The sequence below is a fragment of the Nyctibius grandis genome, chromosome 6, assembly GCF_013368605.1.
Source record: "Nyctibius grandis isolate bNycGra1 chromosome 6, bNycGra1.pri, whole genome shotgun sequence".
NCBI lineage: Eukaryota > Metazoa > Chordata > Aves > Nyctibiiformes > Nyctibiidae > Nyctibius > Nyctibius grandis.
Window position 1 is genome coordinate 69,673,080 of NC_090663.1, and position 27,203 is coordinate 69,700,282.

Below are 27,203 nucleotides of genomic sequence, written 5' to 3' on the forward strand. Positions count from 1 at the left end.
GCCAGTGCCCATGTTTCTCATAGTCACTGCATTGTTGGTCTGAAATAGCCATATCTATTGACCTTCAGAGCTAGGCTGCAGTCGTCTTTTTTGGGCAACTTGGAAAACAGTGGTAAAGTGAGATAATCCCTGACAAGCATCCTTAAGGAGTAAGAGTATTCTGATATTTGTGTTTCTTTAGGTAAGTCCGCTCTGCATATCAGTAGGAATATCTTCTTGCTTAGCCATGCTTTTCTTTCTGTAACTCTCAAGAGAAAGACTTTTCTAGAACTTACGCAGGAAAAAAAGAGTGTTTTTTAACAGTGGTTGCTACTTTGTATTCGTGGTTTTGAAGGTAGAAAGGAGCAGGAATTTCTGAAGATAGAAATCATGCGTAAGTCAGCTTGTGTGTGACCTAGTCTGTGGCATTATCATACTTAGTAGCAGTTTTTATTTCCCGTTGATGCTGTACTCATCTTTGCTTAGTTGTTGTTAATACAACCACTGCCTGCTATTATGGAAAGGGTTACTACTTCATGCTAAGAGCAAATAGGAAGAATAGGATAATAGGCATTCAGCGTTATAAATCCATGCCTCTTCTGTAAGACAAAAACTGGGGCAATATTCAAATTAAAATACGTGTTTGTAAAAAAACAAAAAGCACAGGGCCCGCAAGCAAAGTGAAACCCTGTAGCATCATCTTGTAATCTAGACGATTTAATGAAATCTTGTGTTTACAAGTGAACCTGTGAGCTTCTAGGGTCTGACCCAAAGCACACAGAAACTTCTGAGACTCCTCATGTTGAGTTAGCACAGCCTGCATTGGGTCTGCAGGAAGATGGATGTGTTCAAAATCACGTCCAGCACTGAGCGAAAGCTTCAGCAGTGTGTAATCTTTGTTTGGTTTTGGCATGAGAGCATCATGTAGAAATACCACGTGTAAGCAACATAGGGCTGCATTCAATGTGCGATCTTTGCCCACTTTGCCATCTGCCTTCTGCATGGGCCCGTTACAGTTAGTGGGAATCTGGGGTGCGGCGTAGTTGCTGTGATTCTGCACTTGCAGACTAGCTGCTGCTGACATCTTCTGCCATTTTTGGTTATTTTAAAACTCAGATCAGTTTAGTGCATGATGCGGATGATTGTCCCTGGGCGGCAGGGTGGATGGTAGGGACAAACAACTGGATGCAAATGGAGTAAGGATGCTGAGAACAACCGGAACTGAGTCGACTGCTGAGAGAATATTTATGGGGAAATTGCATTTTTTACAGATTAAGGTAAGATGCATAAACTGGTTAGTTTGTCAGTTCAGTTGCAATGACGAGCTCTTTTTCTGGGATATCAGAGGTGTGAAGCATTAACTTAAAGCTCTTTCGGCGAGATGACCCAAGCCTGTGGCTGAGTCCTTGCTTTACTTCATAGTCATGGCTTTACCTCCACTTCTCATCTGCAAAGTGGGGGCAAAAGGACTTCCCAGCGTCAGTGGGAGTGTTGCAAGGGTGATCACAAGAACAGTTCTGATGAGTTCAGCAGAGGCTGTGCTAGCTCCTGGGCTAGCTGTCAAGGTGGGTACCAGTCCACGAGCAGTATAAGGCTGAGCAGCCAGCTAGTTACTGCATCGCATGTAACGCCGTATATTGTCAGCGTTGTGCACAGCTAATATGAAGCTTTGCGGAATGTGAGGGCACCTTCCTTGCCACTGTTTCCTTCAAGAACTGAGGAGGATTATAGGAGTGCCCTGTCTTAATGTGTACGGCTGCCCTCTGTTTGGGCTGCCTGGAGCACCAACATTTGTGCTGATCCTTCCCTTGTGCCCACTGACAGAAAACTGTCCCAGCCTTCTCCAGCTGTGGCCAGACAGACAAATCCTTCCTGTTAGAAAGGCATAGTGTCACATGGAAAAAACTGGCAAAAAGGAGCTGCTCTCATCCTAATGGATGACGGTGAGCAGGCATTAGCTTGGGATCTGTGTGATATGGTCTAGGCAATCCTGCTCCGGCAGGGGGATTGGACTAGATGATCTTTCGAGGTCCCTTCCAATCCCTAACATTCTGTGATTCTGTGATCTATTCCGAGTCACCTTCTGTACAGTGCCGAAGAAAATGGTCTTCCAGGTGACCAAGGTGTTATGGTCATTCTGGTAGTAAGTAATGATTGTTTACGGGAAAATAACTTCCTGAAGATGTTTTGATGCTGGAAGGATTTCCTGATGGCTAGGCCAAGTCATCAAGACCCATGCAGTTAGTTACTTTTCTATGGAAACATTTCACCATTTTCAGAAAGATCGGTTTCATCTTCAAAAATGCATCTTCAGCTTCAGGTTCAAATCCCCCACTGATGCAAGAGAGCACAGCTCTGCTGAAATCAACAGGACTCCATCCCCTTACCTCAGCAGCAAATTAATCCTGCTTCTGCCTTTTCACCTAATCTCTTCAGCAAAAGGAACACATGATATTGTCAGCATTTGAAGGAAAAGGCCTGTTTAGTTTTCAGGGCAACAGAACACAGGGAGAAGAAAGTAATATTTGTGTTTAGCTTTGTTCAAGGAATGGAGGTGCCATGGTTACACTGTGAAATGTCACGCTGTGCTTACTCCGCTTGCACCTATTTACCTGAGCAGGATTAACTATCTAGGACAATATTTAGGAATATTATTTGAATATTTTCAAGATCAAGTGGAAGGTAATTCATAAGCCAGTTTTGAAAAGAGTTGCACATACTATGGTAAGTATTGCTGAAAACAAAAATGAAGAATGGCTCCTTAATTCTTGGCTCTACTGTGACAAGACGTGGCAGAGCTTACCTGTTTCTTGCATCTAGCTAAGGGAACGCTAATTTCAAGGAGGTAAGCACATCCTGTTTGAGTCTGTCACCTATCGTATTCTAAATCTGGGCAAGCCTGGCCCAGATATAGTCCTGGGTGAATACTGAAATGTCACAGGTTATCTGATCGGTTGGGAAAAGCTGGGTAAGCAGGAGTGTTCCCTCACGGGTTCTCACAGGTCCTAACTCCATGTGCCTTGGGTCTCTGCTCATGGAGATTCTTGTGAGCTGTTCAGCCTGTTCTGTCTTCACCTTCCATTTTGTGCAGTTGCATCTGCACATGATTATGTTGTCTCTCTCATTTGGGGTTTCAGGTTGCCTCCAGCCTGTATTTAAGATCTCATCTTTTTCTACACCACCGTGAAACAACTGTTTTTCTAATATGGCTTGATCCATGTACTGAAATAAAGAAAAACATGTTTTATGCTTGGTGCCACAAATAAGAAAATGCATGAATGGGTCAGCCCACATTCAGGTAAGATCTTGCAGAGTTGCAGGACGTATGGAAGTGCAACTGTTCTTTAGGGAAACACAGTATTGTCAGGCACATCCAGTGTATCTTGCTCAACTGTAAGTACAGTGCTTTTATTTAGCGCTTGAGTCCACAAGACATGATGCTTCTTCAACAATATACTTCCATCAGGAATTAAAGACACTCAGTACCTCCTGTTTTTTTCCAGAACTGTCTTTTTTGGGGGGAGAGTGGGGGGAGTCTTCTCATAGCAATAAAATCAATGGGAATTTTCCTATTGACAGCAGTAAAGATTTTACTGTAGAACAGAACCAGCCAAGATGCTCCATGAAAGTACATTCAACTTTTATTAAATCTTCCCCCTCTCCGGCCCCATTTCCTTCCTCCCTGCAATCATCATGCTCTGGCTCTGGCTATTGTTGGACAGAGTTCCCTTTTACACAGAGCAGAGTGAGTTGCAGTTGCGCCCTGCCACCATCACTGTTGTTTGAGGATTTATGGGGTCTGTTTTTAAACGCCCTTGCAACAAACAGAAACATGTACACACGCTGCTTCTGTCTTAACAGCTGCCAATCCTAAATCACAGTGTGAACAGTGAATGAGATGCTAGAGCGTGTCTTTTCCAATATGCTGCTTTAGGTCTGGGCTGAAACTGCAGAGCTGGAGCAGAGGAGCCCTTCCGCAGGCTGCAGCATCCCTAAGCAGACTCTGGGCAGCTGAGAAGGAGATCTGGCTGTTCCCCAAGACGTCTCTGCAGGGTCTGATAACCAGTACTTCAGGCACACAGGAGTCATGGACCCTGGGTCTTCATTTCAGCAGAGCCAAAACCAGAAGGCCAGCTGTTAGGGTCAAAATTAATACCCTGTTCAAGGTAAGTTGAGTTGTCTGCTGTTTCTGCAAGGTTTATACCTCCTCTTCTCCACAGGTGCCTCTTGTCTCTTTTTGCTTGACCTCTGCACTGTCTGAGGCCTTCACTTACCACAGCAGTCACAATGTACCTGTTTCTGAATTCAGTGTATTACTGTGTGAGCCTTTGGAAAAGCAGCACTTTTAGACTGTCTTTTAACTAATTAATTTTAAATGGCACGTTATTAAACATTTCTTATCACTTGTTGACTACATGGGAACACTTGACCTTTGCACAGACTACATTCAAAATATTTGACAAAGCCATACAAAATATTATTCTTTCTTACTGGACTTTCTAAAACATCTGACTAGAAACAACATAAGGGAGATGGAAATTAACAGGACTCCAGTGTGACCTGCACAGTAAGATGTCACCTAATGCAGACAATATGATACCATTTTCTTTCAATGAATGCTTTGATGTTGTAAGGCTGGAATAAAGAAAAGGCAGAGTGCCCAGTACACACAATATACAGCAGCAGCACCAAATTTAATTTGTTTGTCTCAAAGGGCAAGGTAATGCACTTAAGTAATCCTGTAGTGCTGCAAAGTTGAATTTCACAGACCTCAGGCTATGACAGTAAGAAATCAAGACATGAGCCACCTGTTGCAGATGGCCCAGCTCCTTGTTCGGCACTTTCCCAACATGTATAAATCAGGGAGAGGGGTGTAAGTTGTAGATGGACGATCCAGCTGACAGGACAGACCTTCAGATGCTTTGAAGGCAAATGCAATGAGTAGCTGTAACACATCTGATTGATAGTTTTATGTCTGTGCACATATCTACATAATAATATGAAACAGATTCAAGTGAATATAATATCGAACAAATGAAAGCACAGGCAGCTTCAACAAATGTTCACAATATTATTTTCAAGATTTTAAGACTCATCCATATACCTGAATTCCATTTCTGTCTTACTCTCTGGCAAATCTAAAAGAGCATATCCCAGAAAGATCAGATGGTAGTAAACTGTAAAAAAAAAAACAGGGAAACATAACCTCCAGCAATATTTTATGATGATGACTTGCAAGCTGGTGTTTTGATTTATACCTTGACAGAGATTTAATTGCCTGACACCAAGAAAACCTGTCGTGCTGCGCAGATGTTTATCTGGAATGACTAGATTCCAGTGGAGATTTCGAGGTAACTTACCTATTTGATTTGCAGGCTTGATGGGTGAAGATGTTGCCGTTTGCTTCTCACATTGTGTCTCTTTTTGGGTGCTAAAGGAGAGTGGGTTTGGTGAGGACATTGCGGTTAGGGGACCTCCTTGCACTTTCTTCTCAAGAATTGGGGCCTTTTGTAGAACCAGGCGTAGAATTACAAATGTGGGACGACGGTGGCATCGAGTCAGCTTTTCATCATGTGCCTCCTTACCCGGTCAGCAAGTGCTCCCTGGCTAATCTGAAGGCTGGTCCAGTCATTGGCACTTCACCAAAATGGGACTGCTGGGTTTACCTGCGGTCTGAGGGCAGAGCAGTGCTACAGCCACCCACTTCCCGCCTTCGGACAACACCAGCTCAATGCCCACCTCTTTAAATGTTCTGCAATCAAAATCACAGTTTATGGGAAGTATTTTATGGGAAGACTGTTTGAAGACAAAAGTGCCTTGACACGGAAGAAAGCAAAAAACCACCCAAACACCAGACTAAGGAGTATCTGAGTATTTTCAGCTTGTACACACACCAGGCAATAACAAAAGCTCAGGGTGAGATGGCAGATGGGCTGCAAAGTTATTCTAATGCCCTTTCCCTGAATCACCACATGGGCAACAGTCTGTCTCCCCACAAAGCTATCCTCCCTTGTACCCTTGTCTGTACAGGGGAGTCATTGCCTGTTCCTTGGAAACGCAGTATTTTGTAAATGCTTTCCTCACTAACAAAAATGCTATGTATCTTCTTGCTAGTCATCGGGGCTAGTTCTGAAAACAGCAGTTCTTCTAAAAGGTGTGTCCGCTCATTTGCCTTCCTCATTCCCAGCAAGAATGCAAAGGGTGCATTAAATATAACCTCAGACTCTGGTACAGAAATAAATCATGTAACATGACCTGCATGTCAGTTAAATAAGTCGCATTGCAATTTCTATTGCACCGATTCGTATTAGAAAGTATTTGCCTTTTATTGAAAAGACTCTGCAAAGGCAAAGTCCATGAATTAAAAAAGGATTAGTGCTGCCCACAGGCAGGAGTAGTGCAGGTATCTGGGTTCCCCGGATATCGCACTTTCAGACAGCTCTGCCTCAGCAAAACCTATGCTTCAGGTCTCCATCCGTGCCAGGGCAATCACTAGACTTTGCTACCACCTCGAGCAAGGTGGCTTCACCAGAGACTGTAAGAAGCAGAGTATTCCTGTCCCCTGGGGCACCCAAATGCAGCAGGTGGGCCGCTTCACACCGCCTGTCCTGGGATGCACACAAGCCTGCCTTACAGGAACAGACAGACCAAACCAGGTAGCAGAACACTTGAGGTCGGCTCAAGGCTTGCTGAAAACTCCTGGGTGAGCCAAATCCAAAAGGCATCCCTCAGAGAGCAGCATAAAGACCCAAGGGAGTCAGAGACTGCTTGCTCACTCTCCCCTGTGTGACTTGTTTTTTTTTGAGGCACTCAAACATGTTTTTACTTCCTTGGGTTTTCTGTGTGAAGGGAAGAGGTCCAGCGTTCGCTGATACTGCTGGCTGCTGCTTCACTGAACCAGGATTCATTTTGTGATCAGTTTTGCAAGCCTGGGGAGAAGCGGTATTGTGCATTGACTGGCTCCTGCTGCTTTTCAGGTGTAGAAGAAACATCCCTGACGTTTAGCGGCAGTGCTTTTTGGTGGCACCAGAGCCTTGGACCACTGCCTGGGTAAGTGCCAGCCCAGTCAGGGGAGTCATTTGCCTTTGGGTGTGGGTTCTCATAGAAAATGATTACCTGCCTAGTGCTTGAGACCGAGATTCTTCTCTGGGATATTTTGATGTAAATGTTTGACTTACTTCGTAGAAGTGCAGTATTTTTCTCCTCCTTCAGAGCAGCTGGAGACGGTGGAAGTCCTCCCTGAGCGGAGTAAGACTTTGTCCTCAGCATAGTTGCCTGCTGCAAAACCACAAGAGGGGAAAGTCTGTAATTTGTGGTATTTCTGCTCCATCTCTTAAAGAAGGAATTACTCAAACTCATTAAAAAATGTTACAGAGGTAAAAGTACCTAGCTTAGAGGCCCTTTCCTTTCCTACTCTCATAACCTGGACTCTGTTTGTTTTAAAAGCTAACACCGCTAGGTCATCACTTGTGAATTTTTGCATTTTCATGGGACATGCATGCAGAAAGCCCAGCTGACGATAATTTCTGCCAAAAGGTTTGAAATAAAATCCTGGCTTTGGTAGTAAACTAGCATTTTTTGTCACTCTGTAAAAATCTCAAATGTTTTAACAGTCACAGAATCCATGATTCCTGTAACAAACCCTAAGTACTGCTAATCATAGCAGTAATGAGCTTTTGTTACTAAAATCTCTCTGGCAGGTAGGTTGGGAAGGAAGGGCTATGTTACCTGCGTGTGCTGAGATGGTGCATTGTGTTACATGCTCCTGAGCTTCCCACTTGTTTTTTGTTTCACGAATTACAGATGTGTGCCAGCTTTTGTCTGCCTCTTCACAGACAAATTGAATGTCTTTTTTTGAAGGGACATTTTAATTGCATGGAAATTACTGGACTCATTACAGAGGGCAAATAGTTCAAACCTGTGACCTGTATCACACAGGCTTTTTGGGTCCACCTTGACGAACCCATGGATAGCCAGAGAGGGAGCCTGTTTCCTAGTCCAACAGTGGCTTCAGTTGAACTGCAACTTGGTAACGAAGGAGGAAAAACCGCAACTTGCAGCACTCGCCATGCTCTCAGCCCTTATGCCTCCTAGGTAAGAAACTTACTCCTAGTCTGTGTGTCTTGCTGCATTTTCAGTGTGAGGTCGCATGCCCTGCGTTAAGCCAAGTGAACAGCTCAGTGCTGTGCCATGCTCCATGGAGAAAAGTACTGCTTTCTGGCTAGAGATGCAAACTACTGTGCTGGGAAGTGGCATGCTGATGTTGAGTTGAGCAGCCCTTTCAGCATTACAAAGCCTCGCTGGGCAAATAAACACCAGTCAAGCTGCCTGTGAAGAGGGGTTGACTGCTTGGGTGTTTCAGTACCACATGGGCTCTGGACTTGTGGGCCAGCGGCCTGGAGCTTCCCTGCTAGAGCCTCCAAGACTGATGCAGGCTGATGACACATGGTCTGGAAACAGACCTGCCAAGAAAGGGGAGGGTTGTGCACTGGCTGTTGGTTGCTGACTGGATCATGCTCACCCTGGAGAAAACAGTCCAGGAGAACAACATGCTGACACCATCACCCCTCCAGATGAATGCCTCTATGTGGATGGACCAGGCTGAGTCTTCATCTTGAGACTAACAAGATTTCTTGGCCTGAAGAAAAGAGGCATTTCAGTCCATACAGATGTGCTGAGATGGACTGTTAGGGGTCATTAACACACACCTAGCAGCTCTTTTTATTTTAAGAATGTTAAGTTGTACTGGTACCTACCACTTGTAGTTATTTTGTGTCTTTTTTTTTTATGGATTAGGTTGAAAAAGATTTCCTTCTCTGGACCCCAGGCCCGAAGCCATCCTCACAGGCACAATGAGGCTGGCATACCGTGCCAAACCCTGGAGATGTATGTTTGACCCAGAAGCGCAGGTCCCCACATCATACCCAGTACGAGCAAGTACCCGTGAGTGCAAGATGCTGTGTCACCTGGGAAGAAGCTACTGGAAGGTCAGCTGCTGCACGGTGATCCCTGTGTGCAGGCTTTCTGGTCTATGGGAGGCACATGTAGAGTCCACATCTCAACACAGCTGGCTCACAAAGACAAGAGAAAGCTGTGGTAAGCCCAAAAATGTTGCTTGGATGGGATGGCACAGATTGTGCTGCTCGCGTTATGGAAGAAAGGTGAACTCCCCAGTGAAACAACACTGCTGTGCTCCTGCAGCGTTGTCGTGTGCTTGTGTAGAAAGCAGCAGTTTATAAAGCACTTGATGATACTCTAGTAAGCAACAGGGATTTTTCAATGCCTTAGATGGGAAAGGGACTAAAATTGTAATAGCAAGTTGACTTAAATATCTTAAGAGTAATTACCACGCATTTAGCATTGTAACACTTCCCTGTCTTGCTTCGATATTCTAAAGTAAAAAAGAAATAGCCAAGACACTGCTTTTCTGCAGTGCCTCCCTAGTATGCCAGAGCAGGTGTTCTCAGTAACTTGTTAATGTAGGACAAAAAGCAGCATCCTTCTTTCCTTCTTTCTGAGAGACCAGGCTGTATTTATTTCCTTAATGCTGTCCAGCAAAGCTACCTGTAGTGTACTTGAGCTGTGTGACCACCATGAAACCTGGAAGGGACTCAGGACACTTCATTCCTTTCACCTCCTGCCTTGGCCTTGGGCTCCTGGAAGTTTTTCCTGCCCCGAGGAGGTGATGACAACAGCATCAACTGACATTTAATGTCCTGTGGTGGGGTGCTGGAAGGAGCTCCGTGCCTCAGGCCTCATCAATAACGCACTTCTCAAAGTAAGGTTAGTGCAGGACAATCAGAGGCTGTTGAGTTTAAATTGTTGCTGTTAAGGGCCCGCTTCTGACACTCTGCTCCCCACAGGGCACAGCGGTGGGAAGGGGTAAGGCCAGCACCGCCACAGGGACGAGCCCTGCTCCGGCAGCTGTCAGGAACGGCCAGGCCCCGACCGGGGCTGATCCCTGGGCCCGGCGGCGCCGGGGCTGCCGCTGCACCGAGGCAGAAGGTGAGCGGGGCCGGGCGGCCCTGGACCGCGAGTGTCCTGCGGGCGGTGCCCGCGGATGACCGGCGGGGTGGGGGGGGGACTCTGGGTCCGGTAGCGGGGCCGCGCGATCGACCAGCGGGTCCCGAGGCAAGCCCCGAGACGGGCGGCGGGGGAGCGGTGCGGCAGCAGGGTCAGACAGCGGTCACGGCCGCGGCCCGCCGGGAGCCGGGCTCCGGGGGCGCGGCGCTCCGGGCGGCCCTGCTGGCTGCCGGGGCACGCCGGGAGCTGTAGTTCCCCGGCCCTTGGCTGCCGGGTGGCCGTGCTGGTCTCGGGCGCGTGCAGCGAGCCGTAGCCTTCGCTACCGCCGCGGGCCCCGGTGTGGTTTTGTCGCCGGTTTCGTGTGGTTCCCGCGGGCCTCCCGCTGCCCGCCGGGCCCGAGGAGGAGCGCGGCCGCGCCCAACAGCGCATGCGCAGTGGTCCCCGACCCCCCACTACTGCCGCCCGGCCACCGGAACGTCGTCCTGAGGGCAGGTGCCGCGCATGCGCAGATGCGCCGCGGCGCTCCACATTGACGTATGCCGGTAGCGGCAATGCGGTACCGCGGTGCCTGCGAGGCGACGCCGCCGCCCTCGTTGCTGCCTCCCGGTAAGGAAGCGCCGCCGCCGCCCCATGCACGCGGTGTGGGCAGCTGCTCGCTGCCGGCGCCCGGCGTGCAGAGCGCCCGGCAGGTACTCGCTGCTGCCGCCGCCGCCTGGTGGCCGAAACGCGGCACTGCAGCGCCGGCCCTCGCTGCTGCCGCCTGGTGGCGGAAGGGCGGCACCGCGGCAGTGACTGTCCTGTCCTGCGTCTCTGCAGCTCCTTGTCCGTATGTTTTAATTCGTAGAATCATAGAATCGTTTTGGTTGGAAACGACCTTTAAGATCATCGAGCCCAACCATTAACACAGCACTGCCAAGTCCACCCCTAAACCATGTCCCTAAGCACCACATCTACAGGGCTTTTAAATCCCTCCAGGGATGGTGACTCCAACACTTCCCTGGGCAGCCTGTTCCACTGCCTGATAACCCTTTTGGTGAAGGAATTTTTCCTGATACCCAATCTAAACCTCCCCTGGTGCAACTTGAGGCCCTATCGCTTGTTACTTGGGAGAAGGGACCGACACCCACCCCGCTACAACCTCGTTTCAGGTAGTTGTAGAGAGTGACAAGGTCTCCCCTCAGCCTCCTTTTCTCCAGGCTAAACAACCCCAGTTCCCTCAGCCGCTCCTCATCAGACTTGTGTTCCAGACCACCCTTTCACCTCATTGCCCTTCTTTGGACTCGCTCCAGCACCTCAATGTCTTTCCTGTAGAGAGGGGCACAAAACTGAACACAGTATTCGAGGTGCAGCCTCACCAGTGCTGAGTACAGGGCAACGATCACTTCCCAGGTCCTGCTGGCCACACTATTTCTGATACAAGCCAGGATGCTGTTGGCCTTCTTGGCCTCCTGGGCACACTGCTGGCTCATATTCAGACGGCTGTTGACCAACAGCCCCAGGTTCTTTTCTGTCGGGCAGCTTTCCAGCCACTCTTCCCCAAGCCTATAGCAGTGCATGGGGTTATTGTGCCCCAAGTGCAGGACCTGACACTTGGCCTTGTTGAACCTCATACAGTTGGCCTTGGCCCATCGATCCAGCCTGTCCAGATGCCTCTGCAGAGCCTTCCTACCTTCAAGCAGATCAACACTCCTGCCCAACTTGGTGTCATCTGCAAACTTGCTGAAGGTGCACTCAATCCCCTTGTCCAGATCACTGATGAATTCCTCCTGCTATGTCTTGTCGCCTGTCACTTTTAAAATTTTCTTTCAGCATCTCTCTCTATGTGGTTCAATGTCCCTATTTTTTAATTCTTGCCAGTGTTTCTTGCACCCTATCGCTTTTTAAATTCTCTTTCTTTATGTGTCAAGGTTTTGGTAGCAGTGGTGCTGCAGATGTGGCTTCTGTGAGAAGACACCAGGAGCTGCCCCCATGGTGGACGGAGTTAGTTCTAGCCAGCTGCAAGAGGGACCTGCTGCTGGCCCAAGCTGAGCCATGGTTCTCAGAAGAAGCAACATCTCCTGTCTTCTCTAGCTTTCCCCATTTCCCATGAAACTGCTTAACCGTTTTGAGATTATTGTCTCTACCACCCACCATTTCTGGCCTTTGCAATCAGTTTCCTCAATATGATGGGGTTCTGTAGTACCCTTTTCTACTAATTGTTACATAAGATAAGGCCAATGTAAGTATCAGAAACTTGCCTGTTCTCAGCTTCCCTAAATCAAATCAGTCCCAAGGATCTTTCTACAGGTTAGAAGAAAGGAGAAGTCACTATCCTTATCACACAGTGCGGGTGAAATGAAGGGCACCGTTAAAGTCAAGGAGAGCTAACAGTGTAGTGCTCAGTCAACACTTCAGGGTATGACTGTTTTTTTTAAAAAAAAGGGGCATGAGAGTCTTGTTTGGTCTTGTCCTTTCATGTTTCCAGTCTAAACAAAATGGACTTCATTAATTCTATTTTAAATAATTATCCTTTTAATAACACTTTCTTTTCTTTTTGCTACGTGTCAAAGTTTTTTTTTAAAGTGTTCCTAAGAAATTTAACTTTGCAATGTTTTTTTTAAAACCACCAGTGAAAACTAACAGTTCCTACCAAAATAGATTCTCTTCTAGAAACCTGCAATCTTTCTATACAGAGACCATACAAACTATTATCAAGTAATCAACAAAAACCATGCTTTATTTAACAGATACTGTTTAACCCACCAGAATTAAACCAAGACACTTTCTCCAAAAAATCTGAGTGTAGTATTGGGCCTTTCTTTCTTTGGAAGATCTATGCAGCCAATTTATTTAAACATGTTTAACTTCTGGACATAAATTATTTTTAAGAATCCAAGCAAGACTACTAGTTTGTTTTAATAAAAGGAAAACTCAAGAGACCTCACTAGCTTTTGGTGTGTTCTGTAACAGAGATTTTTTTTTTTCTATCTAATATTTATGAATATACTGCACAACAAAATATGTATTCTTGTATAACTTATTTATGTACTCGGGTTTGAGGAAGGAATTTTCAGCATTTTACTTAGTATCTAAATCAGGAAAATTATTCTTTTTAGATGCAAAAAAGCAATCTTCCCTTTTATTTTAGTTGTCATAAAGCATACATAATGCACACTAACCCCAAATTTTCCTTTGCTTCTGCCGTACAAGCAAAGTAAAACACAAGCTCTTGGTTTAAATCCCCCTTCTCAGCTAACTCCTACAACTGTTTTTGCACTTCCAGTTTAACAAATCTTATAGACAAGTTAAATCTACAGAAATAACTTGCATAGCAAAAAAGCAAAACCAACTCTGTAGCTCTGCACAGCATGCTAGAGCCTGATGGCCTGCTTCCATGGCAAATTCATTTCAGTTAACTGTATACGTAAAAGCCTCTGATTTAGGAAAAATATTTAGGTTTGTTCTGTATCACTCTTATCTGCTTGTTGTAGGCAAAAGTAATTAAGGAATAGATTAATCCAACCTAAATTTCACTTGGAGTAACATTAGTCAACAGTTCAGGTGTAATTTAGGCAGAAAAAATCAGGGTCTGAGTGCTTTGCCAGGCAGTGTTCATTCTTGGTGAGTATATGCTTTTTCATAGCACTGCTATAGCTTATTTAATGTTCTGCTTTTGATTTTGCTTCAAATTTACATTATTTAGCTCACTCTGAGTATTTACACCACAGTGTAAGTCTAGGTGCAGGCAGCCTAATGCCTCATTGACAATGTTTTCCTTAGAACCTGGCTCACATGAGAACGTCTGTGCTGTCCTGTTTCCTTGTATGAATACAGCTTTCTTCCTTTGTGGGTCCTTGCTAATTAAAAATACTTTAAATAGCTTGAATCCCACTGTAGCAAAACATTATGGCATCACACATAAATTACGAAGAAAAAAACTACTGCTAGCATGGATCGCTTCCCAGCATTCATAATAACGGGGTAGCAAACTGCATTTCCAGCCCCTCTCACCTCTTGTCTCCCTTGCTGTACTCACAGCCTGTTGCTGTGGCTCTCCCCCTGCCCCAGCAGTGGGGAACGGGCAGGGAATGGAGGTGTCGATGGGCCACATCTGCCCCCTCCCCAGAAAATCACCATTCACCTCCTGCTGCTGCAGCTGCTTTGGAGGGTGGGTTGGAGAGATTCTGCAGAGGCAGAGCCAAGACACTAAGAGTAGTATGGTTGGAGGCTTTAAAGAGCAGAAAGCTGTTTAGACAAAAATCACGGGCTCTCTATATAAGTACAATTAAATATGGTCTCTGTAGGGAATAGAGCCCAGATGTTATATGCTGTTTCTTAATTTTTTACTTCTGCAAATTAAACAGGCAGGGGGGACAGATTGTGCCTGCACTCTATAATCTTCTGCCCTTTTAGATTGCACTTCAGTGGATTATTCAGACTTACCTGTTTTAGGACATTTGTGTGTAAAGTATTTGCATTGCAAAAAATCTATTCTCTCTACTTTCTTTTCCCCCTAAGCAAATAATTGATTATCAAGATTTTATTTATCCGTGTATTTCTCAGTTCTCTGATTTTTTTCCCAGTATTTTATAGAACAGTCTGAAATGTATCCATAAAACTGGTAATTTTCTGACTGTAGTGAGTTTTCCTGAAACTGGGATATCATGCATCTTTTAATACAAGCTTGTTTTATCTCATTATTATGCTTTTCTTAAAGCTCCGATTCTTCTATAAAAGATTATTTTGTAAAAGTGCCCTAGTGAGGTCACTGGGTATTTTCTTTATCAGCTATTTCCTACCAAAGTTGCCTGTGGTGCAGGTTAAAGTCTCTCTCCCTCTACTGCCAACTCAGCTATAGTTATAATGCAATTTAGTCTGATGATAATTTATTCCAGCTAATGATGCATGAGATGTAAAGAGCCCAAAGGAGGAGTCTGGGGGACTGGAAATTAGGAGGGGAAAAATTCCCAAACCAAACATTCCCACCTTTTTTCCTTGCAAACTCAGCATATCTTATGCTGAAATTACTGAGACACCATGGAGCCCTGCTTTTTTTTACAGTCTCTTGGTGGTGGAATCACACTTTAAATCATTCTGTAAAAGCATGACTTAGTTAACACTTCATTATGCAGGAAGATTTCCACTATGCTGTAGTTGGCAGAAAAATCTGACTTTCCTTATGCATTTTATCCATCACCCGCTTCAAATTAAGAAAATGTGACTTTAAAAGTTTTTGTCTAAAAGGCATATGGCTGAATGTCTGTTTACCCAATCATCAGTTGTGCTAGGTGGATATTTTAAAAATATGAAAGGTCAGATATTAGAGTTTAAGATATTTCTGTGATTTTTTTTTCCCTTCAAGGAATAAATATTTCACTGTAAAGCATTATTTGAAGAGTAACATGTTTCATCTCAAGGATCACGAATGGCTTGCAGTATAATTTTACAATGTGGCTAGTTGAATTAATTTAGTAAGCAAAGAACATGGTTATTTGCTCACACAAGGGTTTCCAAATTGTGATCTCCAGACTACCAGCTGCCTGAAGTGTCATAGTAACTGGTGCATACATGGTCCCAGGGCCAAATCATCCCTTTTACAGCAAGTAGTGTAGGAAATCTGGCAGTTATAATCTTAGTAGAAAATCCTTTTTCAAAAAGCAGAAAATAGACTTATCACTAGAATAATAGTATATCCAATCCCCAACGACATTCATACTCTCGTAACACTGTGATTCAAGCTTCTCAAAAGGTGTGGATACTTATGGTTATTTTCTACATCTGAATTCCCAAACCTTTATTCCGTTTTTGATCCTTTCTTTAAGCAAGACTCCAATTTGTCATATTTATAAATACAAACTGTGAGGTTATATGCAACTGAATGATAACATCTATTTTAATTTTGTTTCCTTTTAAGATACAAACAAGTTGAAAAAGAGAGGTCCTTCTGAAATGGATAATTCTTGCCATTCTACTGGAAGTGTACTCAAAAAGGAAAAAGGGGGAAAAAACACCCATAGCATTGTCATCAAACCCAGTCCAGCTGCAGTACCAGAACATGTAAGCCTTTATTTCTGTACTTAACCCTTCATTTTGGAGCTCTTTCAGCTAAATATGATGTTCTAACTAAAGATACCTCAGTGCATTTCAGTAGGTATTGGCTTATGCAGAAAGACTTCTCAACCTTGGGCTCAGGTCTATAGTAATGGGATACCCTGACAAAGAAATGATGGAAATATTTTACAGGAAGTGCCATCAAGAAGCCATCTAGTTCACTTCCCTACTATAAATATTTTTAGACTCATTTATATAACTGGTTGACTAAAGAGTGCAGTAAATGTTGTAGAAAATCCCTGCTACTCTCAAATGTATTTTTCATTATGCTAACGCACAAGGTTTTTTTTCCTCTGATGTGACTGGGTATCAGAAAATATTTGTAAACCTCTTTTTTTATAACTACCATTGTTCAAAACAAGACAATTTTTAACAGTATCCTGAAGTACTTCTCATTTCAAAATACCACATTATGCTTTTATAAACTGCCTATATACATAGAAAGAAACAACTAAAAGGTAGCCTCTGGTCTGTATTCCTTTAGAAAAATGATTTTAGCCTCCATTAAATCAGTCTGTTAATTCATTCCATCTTTAAAATCCCCATGACAATGCAAATTCTGCTTTGAAAACTGACATCCTCTCCAAGAAAGAAACCCACATAGTGGTACATAAATTTCACACAATTTGAAAAGAAAGACTGCCAGAAATGAAACAGTAAGGATTAAGTTTAAATTAGGTTCAATTCATATGTCTAACTTAAAATTGCAGGTAGTCTTTCTGTAGAGATAGTTAAAGCTCAGATGGACAGTGCCCTGAGCAAACTGGTCTGGGCTGACCTGTACGACTCTTGATTCTATCAAGAATGTATAGTCATTGAGTAATTTAGGTTGGAAAGGACCTCAGGACGTCATCTGCTTCAGCTTCCTGCTCAAAGCAGGTCTAGTTTCGAAGTCCAATCAGGTTGCTTACGGTCTTATGCATTTAAGTTTTTTAAATTTTCAAGGTTGGGGACTCCACAGCCTCTCTGGGCAACACATAACAACATGTAACACCCGACTCCATCCCCGCATATCCACAATACTTCTATTTCTACTGTGCAGCCCATCCCCACACACTTCCTTTTCGCACTTGAACTCAGGAGTTTCCTGTTCAGCCAGTCTGGCCGCCTGCTTTGTACACCCATTTTCCTGCAGTTCAGGACGGACTGTCCTTGTGCTTTCAGGAGGCTGGCCTCGAAGACTGCCCAGCTCTCTGTGGCCCTTTGCCCTTCAGAGCACACTCCCAGGAGATCCTGTCTGCTAGCTGCCCAAACAAGCTGAAGTTCAGAGTTTTTAGTCTGCTGCTGCTTCTACTCTCTGCTACTGCTATACTAGCTCCCTTCGCTTCTGAGAAAAAAAAATTGTAAGGCAAGAGCCAGTAGACCTCAAACTGTGCAAAACCACTCAATTTTTAAAATTGTCAACATGGGATTAGAATTTTAGCTGCCGTATGGTATTACCTCCAGTTGCCCTCAGACCGTAAAGGTGGCATAAGCTTACTCCTTGTTTTTCAAAGTGTCAGTTTTCTTCAAGGAGAGAAAAAGGTGATGAAGCAGTTGCCGCTTCATGTCTGTGACTATGCCACACGTGCTTGTGAACTGGGAAAGAGGAAAAAGTGGCCAGCCCGATTCAGAAAGGAGTTCTCCATTTTTCTCTATCTGTGCTTGAGACAAAGTTATGGGTAATTTTTTTTTGTCTGAATATTTTTAGGCTGCCTTTGAATTTCTGATACCGTGAGGTCTGTCAAGAGATGTGCTAGCCACTTCCTGAGTTGTAATGCTCACCAACTGATTCTTTACCAGCCTCCTCTATGGCATTCCAGTGAGAGCAGGGCAGATCTGTTTCCATCTTCCAAACAGAACACTCCAAAATTTGTCATCTGCTTTCTATCATATGATGTGTCACGACATAATTCCAACTGCTTGCTCTTTTTTAACCCTCTCTCCCTCCACACAGATATAGAATTGTCTTTCCTCCTTTCTTCACTGTGGGTTTGTGTGTCACCTGTCTCTCTGGTTACCTCTAGAGAAGAAAGTTTTTAGAGGGAAGATTTCATATATAATGTAGAGATTTGGTTCTCAAACCAAGTGGTCAGTACTGCTCTAAAAATAAAAGTGCTTTCCAGCACCATTGAAGGGTCTTTACAAAAAATTCTCCATATGTGTAAATCTACTCATCTCAGGATTTTAGGACACGTATTTTATTTTAAATAAAAGAAGAATCAGGCAATAAAAAAAAATTACCCAAATGCTGAAACTGGCAGTGATAAAACTGGCATTTTAGCAAATATAACCTATTTGGAACTTATCTAATTGACTAGTAAAACATTCAAAACATATTCAGTATTTCAGTTATTTACATAAGCTTTGACTGCATATTATAGAAGCCTTCCTATTGTGCTTCCTGGGTATAGCACTGTTATTTGAATTAATTCCTCAGGCAGTTCTTCAAAGGGTCCATTTCCAATAGTTTCCCCATTTCTGGTAGAATCTGAAGGCACTGAGGAAATCCCTGTGAAGACAGCTGACCACATTGCCTCAGAACTGGTGCAACTTAACTGACTCTGACTTCTGCAGAGCACTCGCAAGAGAGCTAAGCTCTGGTCCCTGTGATAAAAGTAGAACGTCAGGGAGAAAGGTCAGAGACAGACTTCAGAAATTTCTGCTGAGGAGAATCACTTATTTCAACTCTCCATTTTAAACTGGAACTCAGTAATATTCTTCCCTACATTGTGGGTTTTCCATAGGGATCTCCCAGTTTGTTGAAGGAATAACCAGGCTTGAGAGGGAGCAGTTGAAGGTGGTATAGCACCATGTCAAACCCCTTTTTTCCACCTTATAAATTCAACTGCCTACAAGGAAACCACCTCATGACTTGGAGCACTTTAGGACAAACATTAATAATAACAAATTCTAATTGGTCATTATTGCTTGAACAGAAAATATCGGATTTCATTTTCACCAGGAGGAAATGAAAATGTCATGTACTGTAATATGACAAGCATGGAATTTACAGTAGTGAGATGTACTTGTAATTACCTTTATACGTGTAAATGCACACAAAGCAGAACACCAGGGAGGCCGTTTTACAACAGATTTAATCAAGAGAACATCTACCTCTCCTCATAAACTTACTTAACCAACTTTGAAAAAAGAATGGAGTTGATTAGACAGGTTAATGGGGTGATGTCTTTATAAATGACAGATGGCCACGTTAGAACAGAAAGTTGTTCACTCTCCATTTTTTATTTTATTTTACTTATGAGACTATTTTACTATTTTTTTTCCTTATGAAAGCATTGCTCATACATTTTTGATTAGCAGTGGTTCACTGAAAAAAAAGCAATTTCCAATGAAACAGAACTTTTAACTGGATGGATGTTGTCATTATGCTTAAGTGGCAATAATCAAAACTAAAATACAAAATGAATTTTTCGGAATTCCAGGTCCTTATAAACGTCCTGACCTCCCAGCATTGGCCTGCAAATGGAGAAAAGTGCTTACAGATTTGCAAGCTCATAAGAACATAACAAAGGAGTGGAAACATGAAGAAGAAAGCTAGCTTTTTTAAGCTGAAGGGAACCCATTAGTGGTGAATTTGACAGAGTAATTAGAAATTATAATTCAAAAAAGGCAAGAGTCTTAATTAAGAATAATAAAAAATATTATTGTAGTGCAACTTTAGTTATACTTGAAAAAAAAATCCACCTTGGGCATAATGAATTTACCTCAGAATTATCGAACTGTAGAATGTGGAATAGCCTAGATTGTTAATTTTCCCTCATATAGATGAGATATCTGGAAGTGGATCACACACACAGTGTTAGCCGAAGGAGGGTTCACTAAGGGCCTATACAAAGACCTCTGGCAGTGTGCTCTGGGGGCCCTGGCCAGGCCTGAGGAGGAAGAAGTGCAATAGCTGAAGTTGCTGTTGAAAGCCACCATCGCAGCAGCAGCACCTCTCGGCTCTTTCCTGGACGCCATGCGGCTCGGCAACGGTCTGTGTGCCACCACTGGCATGCACCACGGTTTATGAAGCTCTATCTAAAGATTTCCAGTGTCTACTCGGCTGTTAGATAATCACAATTGATTATTTCTGCAACATTCTCCCATCTCTCTTCTTCTCCCATATGAAAAATGACCATTCCTAAATGGATCAATTTTCTCTGATCTGAAGCATACAGCTTCTTCATCTGATGCAGATCCTTGATTAAAACAATCCTACTGAACATCTTTCTAGCCTTCCAGACACGCATTTGAAAACCAAAGTCTCCTAGGAATGTTTTCTCTTGAAAATTTCTGTGTGAATTTAGGATTTATGAGAAGCACTAGACGAAGTTTTGAAAAAACTCTGGATCTTTGGGCCTTTTTACATTTATCAGGATCGTGGTATCAGTGCAGTGAAACAATCCTTAAGTACCTATGTGAAACTCCGCAGTAGATGATAGCAGTAATGAAAGATAATTCTAGCTACTTAATCAGGACAACGTGGCTGCAGCGTATCAGAGTCTGGCTCAAAATTCTGCAAGCTTTCCAAATGCTAGCATACTGCTGACTTATTAATAAAATACAATAGCATATCACAAGTTTAATTTCATTTATCTGTATGTATGCAAATCAATAGTTTCCGTAATGGTGGCTAATCCTCATTAACAGAAACAGATCAGCTTATCTCCTAGGTAGGTGAGCAGGTGGCTGGCAGCTGCAGAGATGATGTGGTCTAGCTTTTACTAGTAACATTACAATCAAGTTTTGGGTGATAATTTGACGTCACATTTAAGTCACTACACAGCTCAATCAACTTGTCCCACAATTCACCTCTTATTAACATGAAGAAAATAAATTTCACACAGAGTATTCACCTAGGTAATAGCCATGACTGGCTTTGTGTTCCGTATTGGCGTTTTCAACAGATTAATTGCTGTAACGTCAGTAGCACCACTTATCAATCTATTACCATCTGGTCAAGTGTTACCAAACCAAGATGGACATAATGCCATGGAAATTGTTTAGATCTACCTTTGCTCATTTAATTTCTTAAGTTCAGTCACAATTTTACCATGTACTAATACCACAGCCACCCCCTGCTGCCAGATTCCAGATTTTCTGTGGAGCTCCTATTTTCCCCAGAGTTAGCTAGATGCTCACAGCATTTTGAGGTGAAGGTACGAATTTTTTTTATTTCAGTTGGTGCTAACTGGAGTAATTGGATCAGTGGTGGATCTCTGGTTTCATAAATGTAGTGGGGATAGGATGTAGGGGTTAATATAGATGGGATTATGCAAAAGATTTGTATCTTCAAGAAATACTAACTTCCACAGTGCCTGATGCTTAACAGTAAGCTACTGTCTTCCAGCACCTGGCTGCCTTCTAGTCAGTTTGAATGCCTTGATATGCAAAATACCACAGCTAATCTACTCAGACAATCCTTGATTACTTTAGTTTATTGTGATTTCTTAAAGTAAGTAAATACGTACAACAATGTTCCTCAGTACATGGCTATTATAATATTCTAATGAAAGACACTGCAGTTTGGAAGACCCTGGTAGATGCTGCACTCTTCTAAACATTTTCTTTCTGTTTTCATTCTGTTCTAAATCACTGATTCCCTTGATTCTTTACTGCTCTGTATGGACTGTCTCCCTGCACACCTCCCTGCCATTGATCCCTCTTTCAGTTAAAACAGTCTCAGTCCCCATTCCTTTCACTTTCTGCTGTTCTGTGCTGTTTCATTCACCTCACTATTTTGATGCAGTCCTTCTCCTTCCTTCCAAAACATGAAGATCACCTCCTCTTCCTTGTCCTGCTCATCCTCCTACACACAGCCCTATGAAATTTTCTCCCTCCTTCTGAATCCTACACAAGTATCTCTTCGGGGGGAGCTATATTGAAAAGAAAATAAGATAGTAAAAAAATGTGTGGCAGATTAAAATAAAAGTTTCTTAGTTAGTAGTTATAATATAAAAGTTTCAGGTGAACCAAAATTAATACAGCATCCAAAATGTATGAAAGCTATTTAAAAAGAAGAAAAACAAATACAGCATTAATTCTTAGAGACAGTCCCCCTCTAATTTTCTTTTCGTGTAACCACCAGTTGCTGTGTAGTCTCTGGGAAACAATGACTTAGCCGAAATCCTCAGGCTTGTCTGTTCTCTTCTAACTGTTTTGACTTCAGCATTGTGATCCAGAGAAGTACTAAAAGCCAGAAGGAGATTATACAGCTTATGTGTTCATTACAGGAGTATCTCTAATCTTTGTAGTTGTAACTACACGATAGAGCTGAAAGACTGAAGCATCACAATACCTACCGACAGTGAGCTGTTTCCATAATAATAATAATAGTAATAATGATATATGATATTTCAAGTTTTTGTTACTCATTCCTTTCTGTGGTGTAGCACAGGCCCATAACTGCATTTACTCCACAGATCTTAATGCAGCCTTTGTGAGAAGCAATTTGTTGGGGATTTCAGAACATCCTCTGAGATCATACTAGTTTTACACAGAAAAACTCTTATAATCCTTCTCAAAACTCTAATATGGAGCTATTTCTAGGTCTTGTGCTTCTTTTGGACTCTGTGTGTTGAACTCTCATCTTTTAAATAGCAAAACCAGGTTTGGCTGGAGAGTTTGAACAGTACGTGAGAAACGACTGCAGTGCAAGCCGGGTGTAATGAGGTGGGTGGGTGCTGCCGGGCCCGGAGCAGCTGCTTCCACAAGCTCACAGAATCGTTGGGTTCCAGCCCAGCAAGGCAGGGAAGCGCAGGCTCAAGGTCACCTCCCTCCAGCACACTCCGCAAGCGTACAGATATCAGATCTGATGAATGTGGCATTTAAACTCGGGTTTCGGTAAATAAGGCCTTAGTGAAGAAACACTATTTGTAGTGTTTTCTGTACGCTAATGTCATACACCTGTTTTGCCCAAACACAGGTGTAGGGTTTACTACCAAAGCAGAAAACAAAGTAAAACAAAGTAAACATGTCTTACAGTGCTGCCAGAAACTGGATTCTTAAGAGGACTCACAACAACAATTACATCTTTTAGTACAAATAAGGGAGTGGAAAAAAGGCTAACAAAACCAGGGTGTCTGACTCAAAAGGAAAAGTAAGGAGTGCTCATTAAAAATAGCGCACAAGGAGTTGTGTCATAAGTTTATTCAGAATTTGCTGGGGTAAAAGTTCATATTTTCTTTGACGATGAGATATTTCCTGACATGGCTTGCATAGTGTAAGGAATTACACTGACATTTTGAAGGTCCTTTCTAAGCTAAAGGAACCGAAGAAATGAACAAAAGCAGCTTCTTCAGCTCAGTACCAGCATAATTTCCTTAGAGAATGGGAATGCATTTTCTAATGCCACCTAGCTGAGACTCATTAAGCATTCATTAATTAATTCAATGCTTTTAAAAACACTGATAGCAGTAATCCACCAATCGTGAGCACGTGATGCAGACAAATGAAGAGATACACTGGTTACACTTCTAAACAAAAGTGAGTAAAATTCACCATGTGCATTTTAAAAAATACATTATAAAAAAGTAAAATTCCACAGTATAAAAATGCACTGAAGTAAGTAATACCATCTAACATGTACTGCAAAAGCCTTCACACCTAATCAAAAGAAAACTTCCTCTTTTGGCAAGGCTGATCTTCATTTTGGGATTACATTGCTCCTTGAAGTATTACGTTCTCTGTAGAAACAGGGAGGACTTCTCATTTTTAAGGTCAACTGTATTTATAAGCAGCTTTTAAATTTGGATTTTAATTTCTAGTCAAGGATTTTTAAAGCAGCTCTTAATCATAGAATCACAGAATCATTTAGGTTGGAAAAGACTTTTAAGATCATCAGGTCCAACCATTAACCCAGCACTGCCAAGTCCATCACTAAACCATATCCCTAAGCACCACATCTACATGGCTTTTAATACCTCCAGGGATGGTGACTCCACCACTTCCCTGGGCAACCTATTCCAACGCCTGACAACCCTTTCAGTGAGTAATTTTTTGTAATATCCAATCTAAACCTCCCCTGGTGCAATTTGAGGCCATTTCTTCTCATCCAGTGCTCAAGACCAAGGAGCATTTTGTCATAAAACGTTATAAAATTGTATATTATTTCTTTTCCCTCATTTTGCTTAAAGGTAGAGTATTTTATTGCGAAAATGTACTTAATTTAAACCCTTTTCTGACATTGCTGGATGTCATGAGGCCCCCCAAAACCCCAACAAAACTGAACACATCAATTCATTTGGACTGTGTAAGCAGAAGGAAGTTATGAGTTATTATGGACACTTGCTTCCTTATCCTATATGAACTATTTTTTTTTTTATGTAAAAGATCCGGTCCCTGAGCACTGTTCAGATTTAGCTGCAGCAATTAAAAAAGTTAATGACTCCAGCTGCCAAAAATTACTCTTCTTGCAACAGAAGCAATGAAGCTGGCAGTGGGTCTGCTCCTTAGCTGCCATACTTCACTCCCCTCACTAACTATGAATGCACATTGAAAAGATACCCCCAAGTCTCCTCTCCCCCCGGCTGAACAGTCCCAGCTCTCTCAGCCTCTCCTCCTACATCAGATGCTTTTATCTCTTCATCATCTTTGCAGGACCTTCTCCAGTACGCCCATGTATCTCTTGTACTGGGGAGCCCAGAATGGGACACAGCATCCCGAATGGGTTCTGATCAGTGCTGAATAGAGGGTTCAGAAGATTTGAATAGAGCTTCTAAGCCAGCACGCATGGCAATACTTTAAAAGGTTATTTAAACAGAAAGTACATTTTTCTTGAAATCAAGTTCAGAGACTGGTGCTTTCCATAAAATCTTAGAGAGTTCATTCCCAATATGGGGTTTAAGTTCATTTTTAATCCATGCTTTGAGGTTTTGTTTTGGGTTGTAAGGTTTAGAGAAAACTTTCTGTCATTTCTTGTTCCCTTAGCTCAACACTTCCAGTTTGATTGCAGAAGGCAGAACCAGCATTAAACTTGTAACCACACTTGGGAAGCTCAGGGCAAAGGAGTAAGACAGGCTTTACTCCCAATTCTCAGCTATACTTTAAATAACTTTTATCTAACATAGTCTATTTCTCCAAATCTTCTGTGGTGGGTTTTTGGCACCTACCATGGTTGCTTGAACATAAAACCAGCCCAAATGGAGAACAGATCACCTGGATAATTTAATGTTGGTTTTACCTGGCTGAAAAATCAAATTAAAACAACTGTCTTTGGAACCTGAAACTGGCAGTCTGCTGAACATCACCGGCCTTGACTGATGCACGTACCCCACTGCCTTTAACAATCAACACCAGTCAAGAAGTATTTATTTATCTGTAAGAAAATATAGGAAGACCTGACAGGATTCAACGTGACAGTGCTGTCTTCACTGGCAAACTGGATTTGCTGGCTATTGGAGTATGCATTTTGGGTGAAAACATCTAAAATCCATTAAGCTGGATTTTAGCAATTCATTTTCTTTTGTTTATTTTTTTCTAATGTGATGTTAAAACAAAGAAGAAAGCAGAAAAAGATTAACAACAAATGTTGCATTCTATGCAGATAACAGGAGAGGCCACAAGTAGAACTTGTACTCCAAGTCACTAGGTACAGAAAAAAATTCCAAACATTCATTTCTGCTTTTGCCCGGTGGTGGATAGATAGCCTGACGAAGAGCTTAAAGCTAAAGGCCAGCCATGGAGGCAGGGAATACTTAAAAGCAGGCGGGTAAAACTGATGTGCAAAAATGCATACTTAGCCAGTTTAAAGGCTCAAATAAAAATTATATCTTCCTTTTAAGAGGGAAGACAATACTTCAGGAAACTACAGGTGACTCATAGAAAGACAGGGAAGCTCAAGCAATAGATGTGAGAAATCTAAAACGCTCATGTCAGGAGACACTAAGATTAAAATGTCAAGATTACACAGCATGTGTATAACCACACAAGCTCATTGTAGCTTTGTAGAGATGGAACGTGTCAACATTACAGTTCTAAACATTTCTAATTCTGAGGAAGAAACTGCAGATGTTTGCTACTCAAATTAGAGATTATAATCTCTTCCTAATAATGTATGTATGTAACTAAGGGAGATGAAGAAAAAAAAAAAAGGAGCTCACTCCTTTCTTAGGACTTGGAAATTCAAATGGGAAAGCATCTATGAAATATTCTAGTCTTGACATACATTCAATAGATAAAAGTAACAATGTAAGAAAATTATGTAGGAAGAGAACAAGCATTATAATGGAACATGTTCTAGAGCGTCTTTTATTTTTTGACCCAAAACCATGGGAAATTTGACACCAACACACACGAAGTATGGCATTCACAAATCAGGCCACAGACAAGTTAAAATATTATTTAATAATAATATATCCAGTTAGAATAATAGTTAATATTTAATAATTACAATCTTCTTTAGCATGCTTATTAGGAACATTGCATATCACTTTGGAAAGCCATTTTCCAGAAAAACTGTGGTTTGATTTTGTTTGTACCTTTTTTTGTGTAAACACAGTCAGGGAGGCATACATGCAAATAATTCTGTCCCAAACATGGTGCAATATCAAGAATAAGGCGTAATTTTTATTTCCCAGACACAACACCTGTTGGCCTCTTTGGAGTTTCACTAGAGTCAGATTTCAAAACACAGAAATTTAAAGATTCATTTGCTTTCACTCCGTAGAATTAAATAAATGACAGCTTTTTATATCACAGAGGTTGTTAATCATATTTGTGATATGTTAAAATGTAGATATATTTTTTTTTCCTATGTCTATCTGTCTATCTACAAGTTATGCCCACATCCCTGAAATGATCCTTCCTTTGGAAAACTTTGATGCTGTCATGTTGCTGTGATACCGTACCTGGGGTCCTGGGGATAAAATTACAGAATCAATTTTCTGTTACATTTTGTTTCAGTTTGTGGCCAGCCATGGTATGGTGATCAAGGCTGTTAGCAGTGAAAGCCAGGGCAGCTGCCCCAGGCTGGCCCACAGGTGTATTCTGTAACATTAATGTCATGTTCACTATAAATGGGAAAGGTTGCTGGGGATAGGGGGACTTTTTGTTCTCTTCAGTGATTGTGATCCCTGGAGGGACTTGCCACCACTCTGTGGGCTAAGTATAACTTTGTGTCCTTTGTA

General features: G+C 42.4%; 1 protein-coding gene across 14 annotated transcripts; it reads left to right on the plus strand.

Moving 5' to 3' along the window:
* On the plus strand, positions 1-27,203 carry LOC137664568 (uncharacterized). Of its 14 annotated transcripts, none has more exons than XR_011048350.1 (13): positions 1-181; positions 1,096-1,256; positions 3,914-4,145; positions 5,246-5,330; positions 6,957-7,029; positions 7,192-7,355; positions 7,918-8,073; positions 8,776-9,075; positions 9,535-9,762; positions 9,843-9,984; positions 11,910-12,397; positions 15,896-16,038; positions 19,518-27,203. XR_011048350.1 is itself a non-coding variant. In XM_068402723.1 (13 exons), the coding sequence occupies exons 3-8, from the start codon at positions 3,258-3,260 to the stop codon at positions 8,873-8,875; spliced, it is 666 nt and encodes a 221-aa protein (XP_068258824.1). In that variant the 5' UTR covers positions 1-181; positions 335-373; positions 1,096-3,257; the 3' UTR covers positions 8,876-9,075; positions 9,535-9,762; positions 9,843-9,984; positions 11,910-12,397; positions 15,896-16,038; positions 19,518-27,203. The 14 variants fall into 14 exon arrangements, 11 of the variants coding, with proteins under 11 accessions (XP_068258824.1, XP_068258834.1, XP_068258832.1 ...); XM_068402723.1 differs by lacking the exon at positions 7,192-7,355 and adding an exon at positions 335-373 and having other exon boundaries at positions 1,096-3,277; XM_068402733.1 differs by having other exon boundaries at positions 1,096-3,277.

Bases quoted from the DNA above. Each gene is read 5' to 3' on its own strand.
- LOC137664568 (XM_068402723.1), top strand. From the start codon at position 3,258: ATGGGTCAGCCCACATTCAG. The intron at 4,146-5,245 runs GTAAGTTGAGTT...ATACCTTGACAG, and splicing joins AAATTAATACCCTGTTCAAG to AGATTTAATTGCCTGACACC. The intron at 8,074-8,775 runs GTAAGAAACTTA...TTTATGGATTAG, and splicing joins TCAGCCCTTATGCCTCCTAG to GTTGAAAAAGATTTCCTTCT.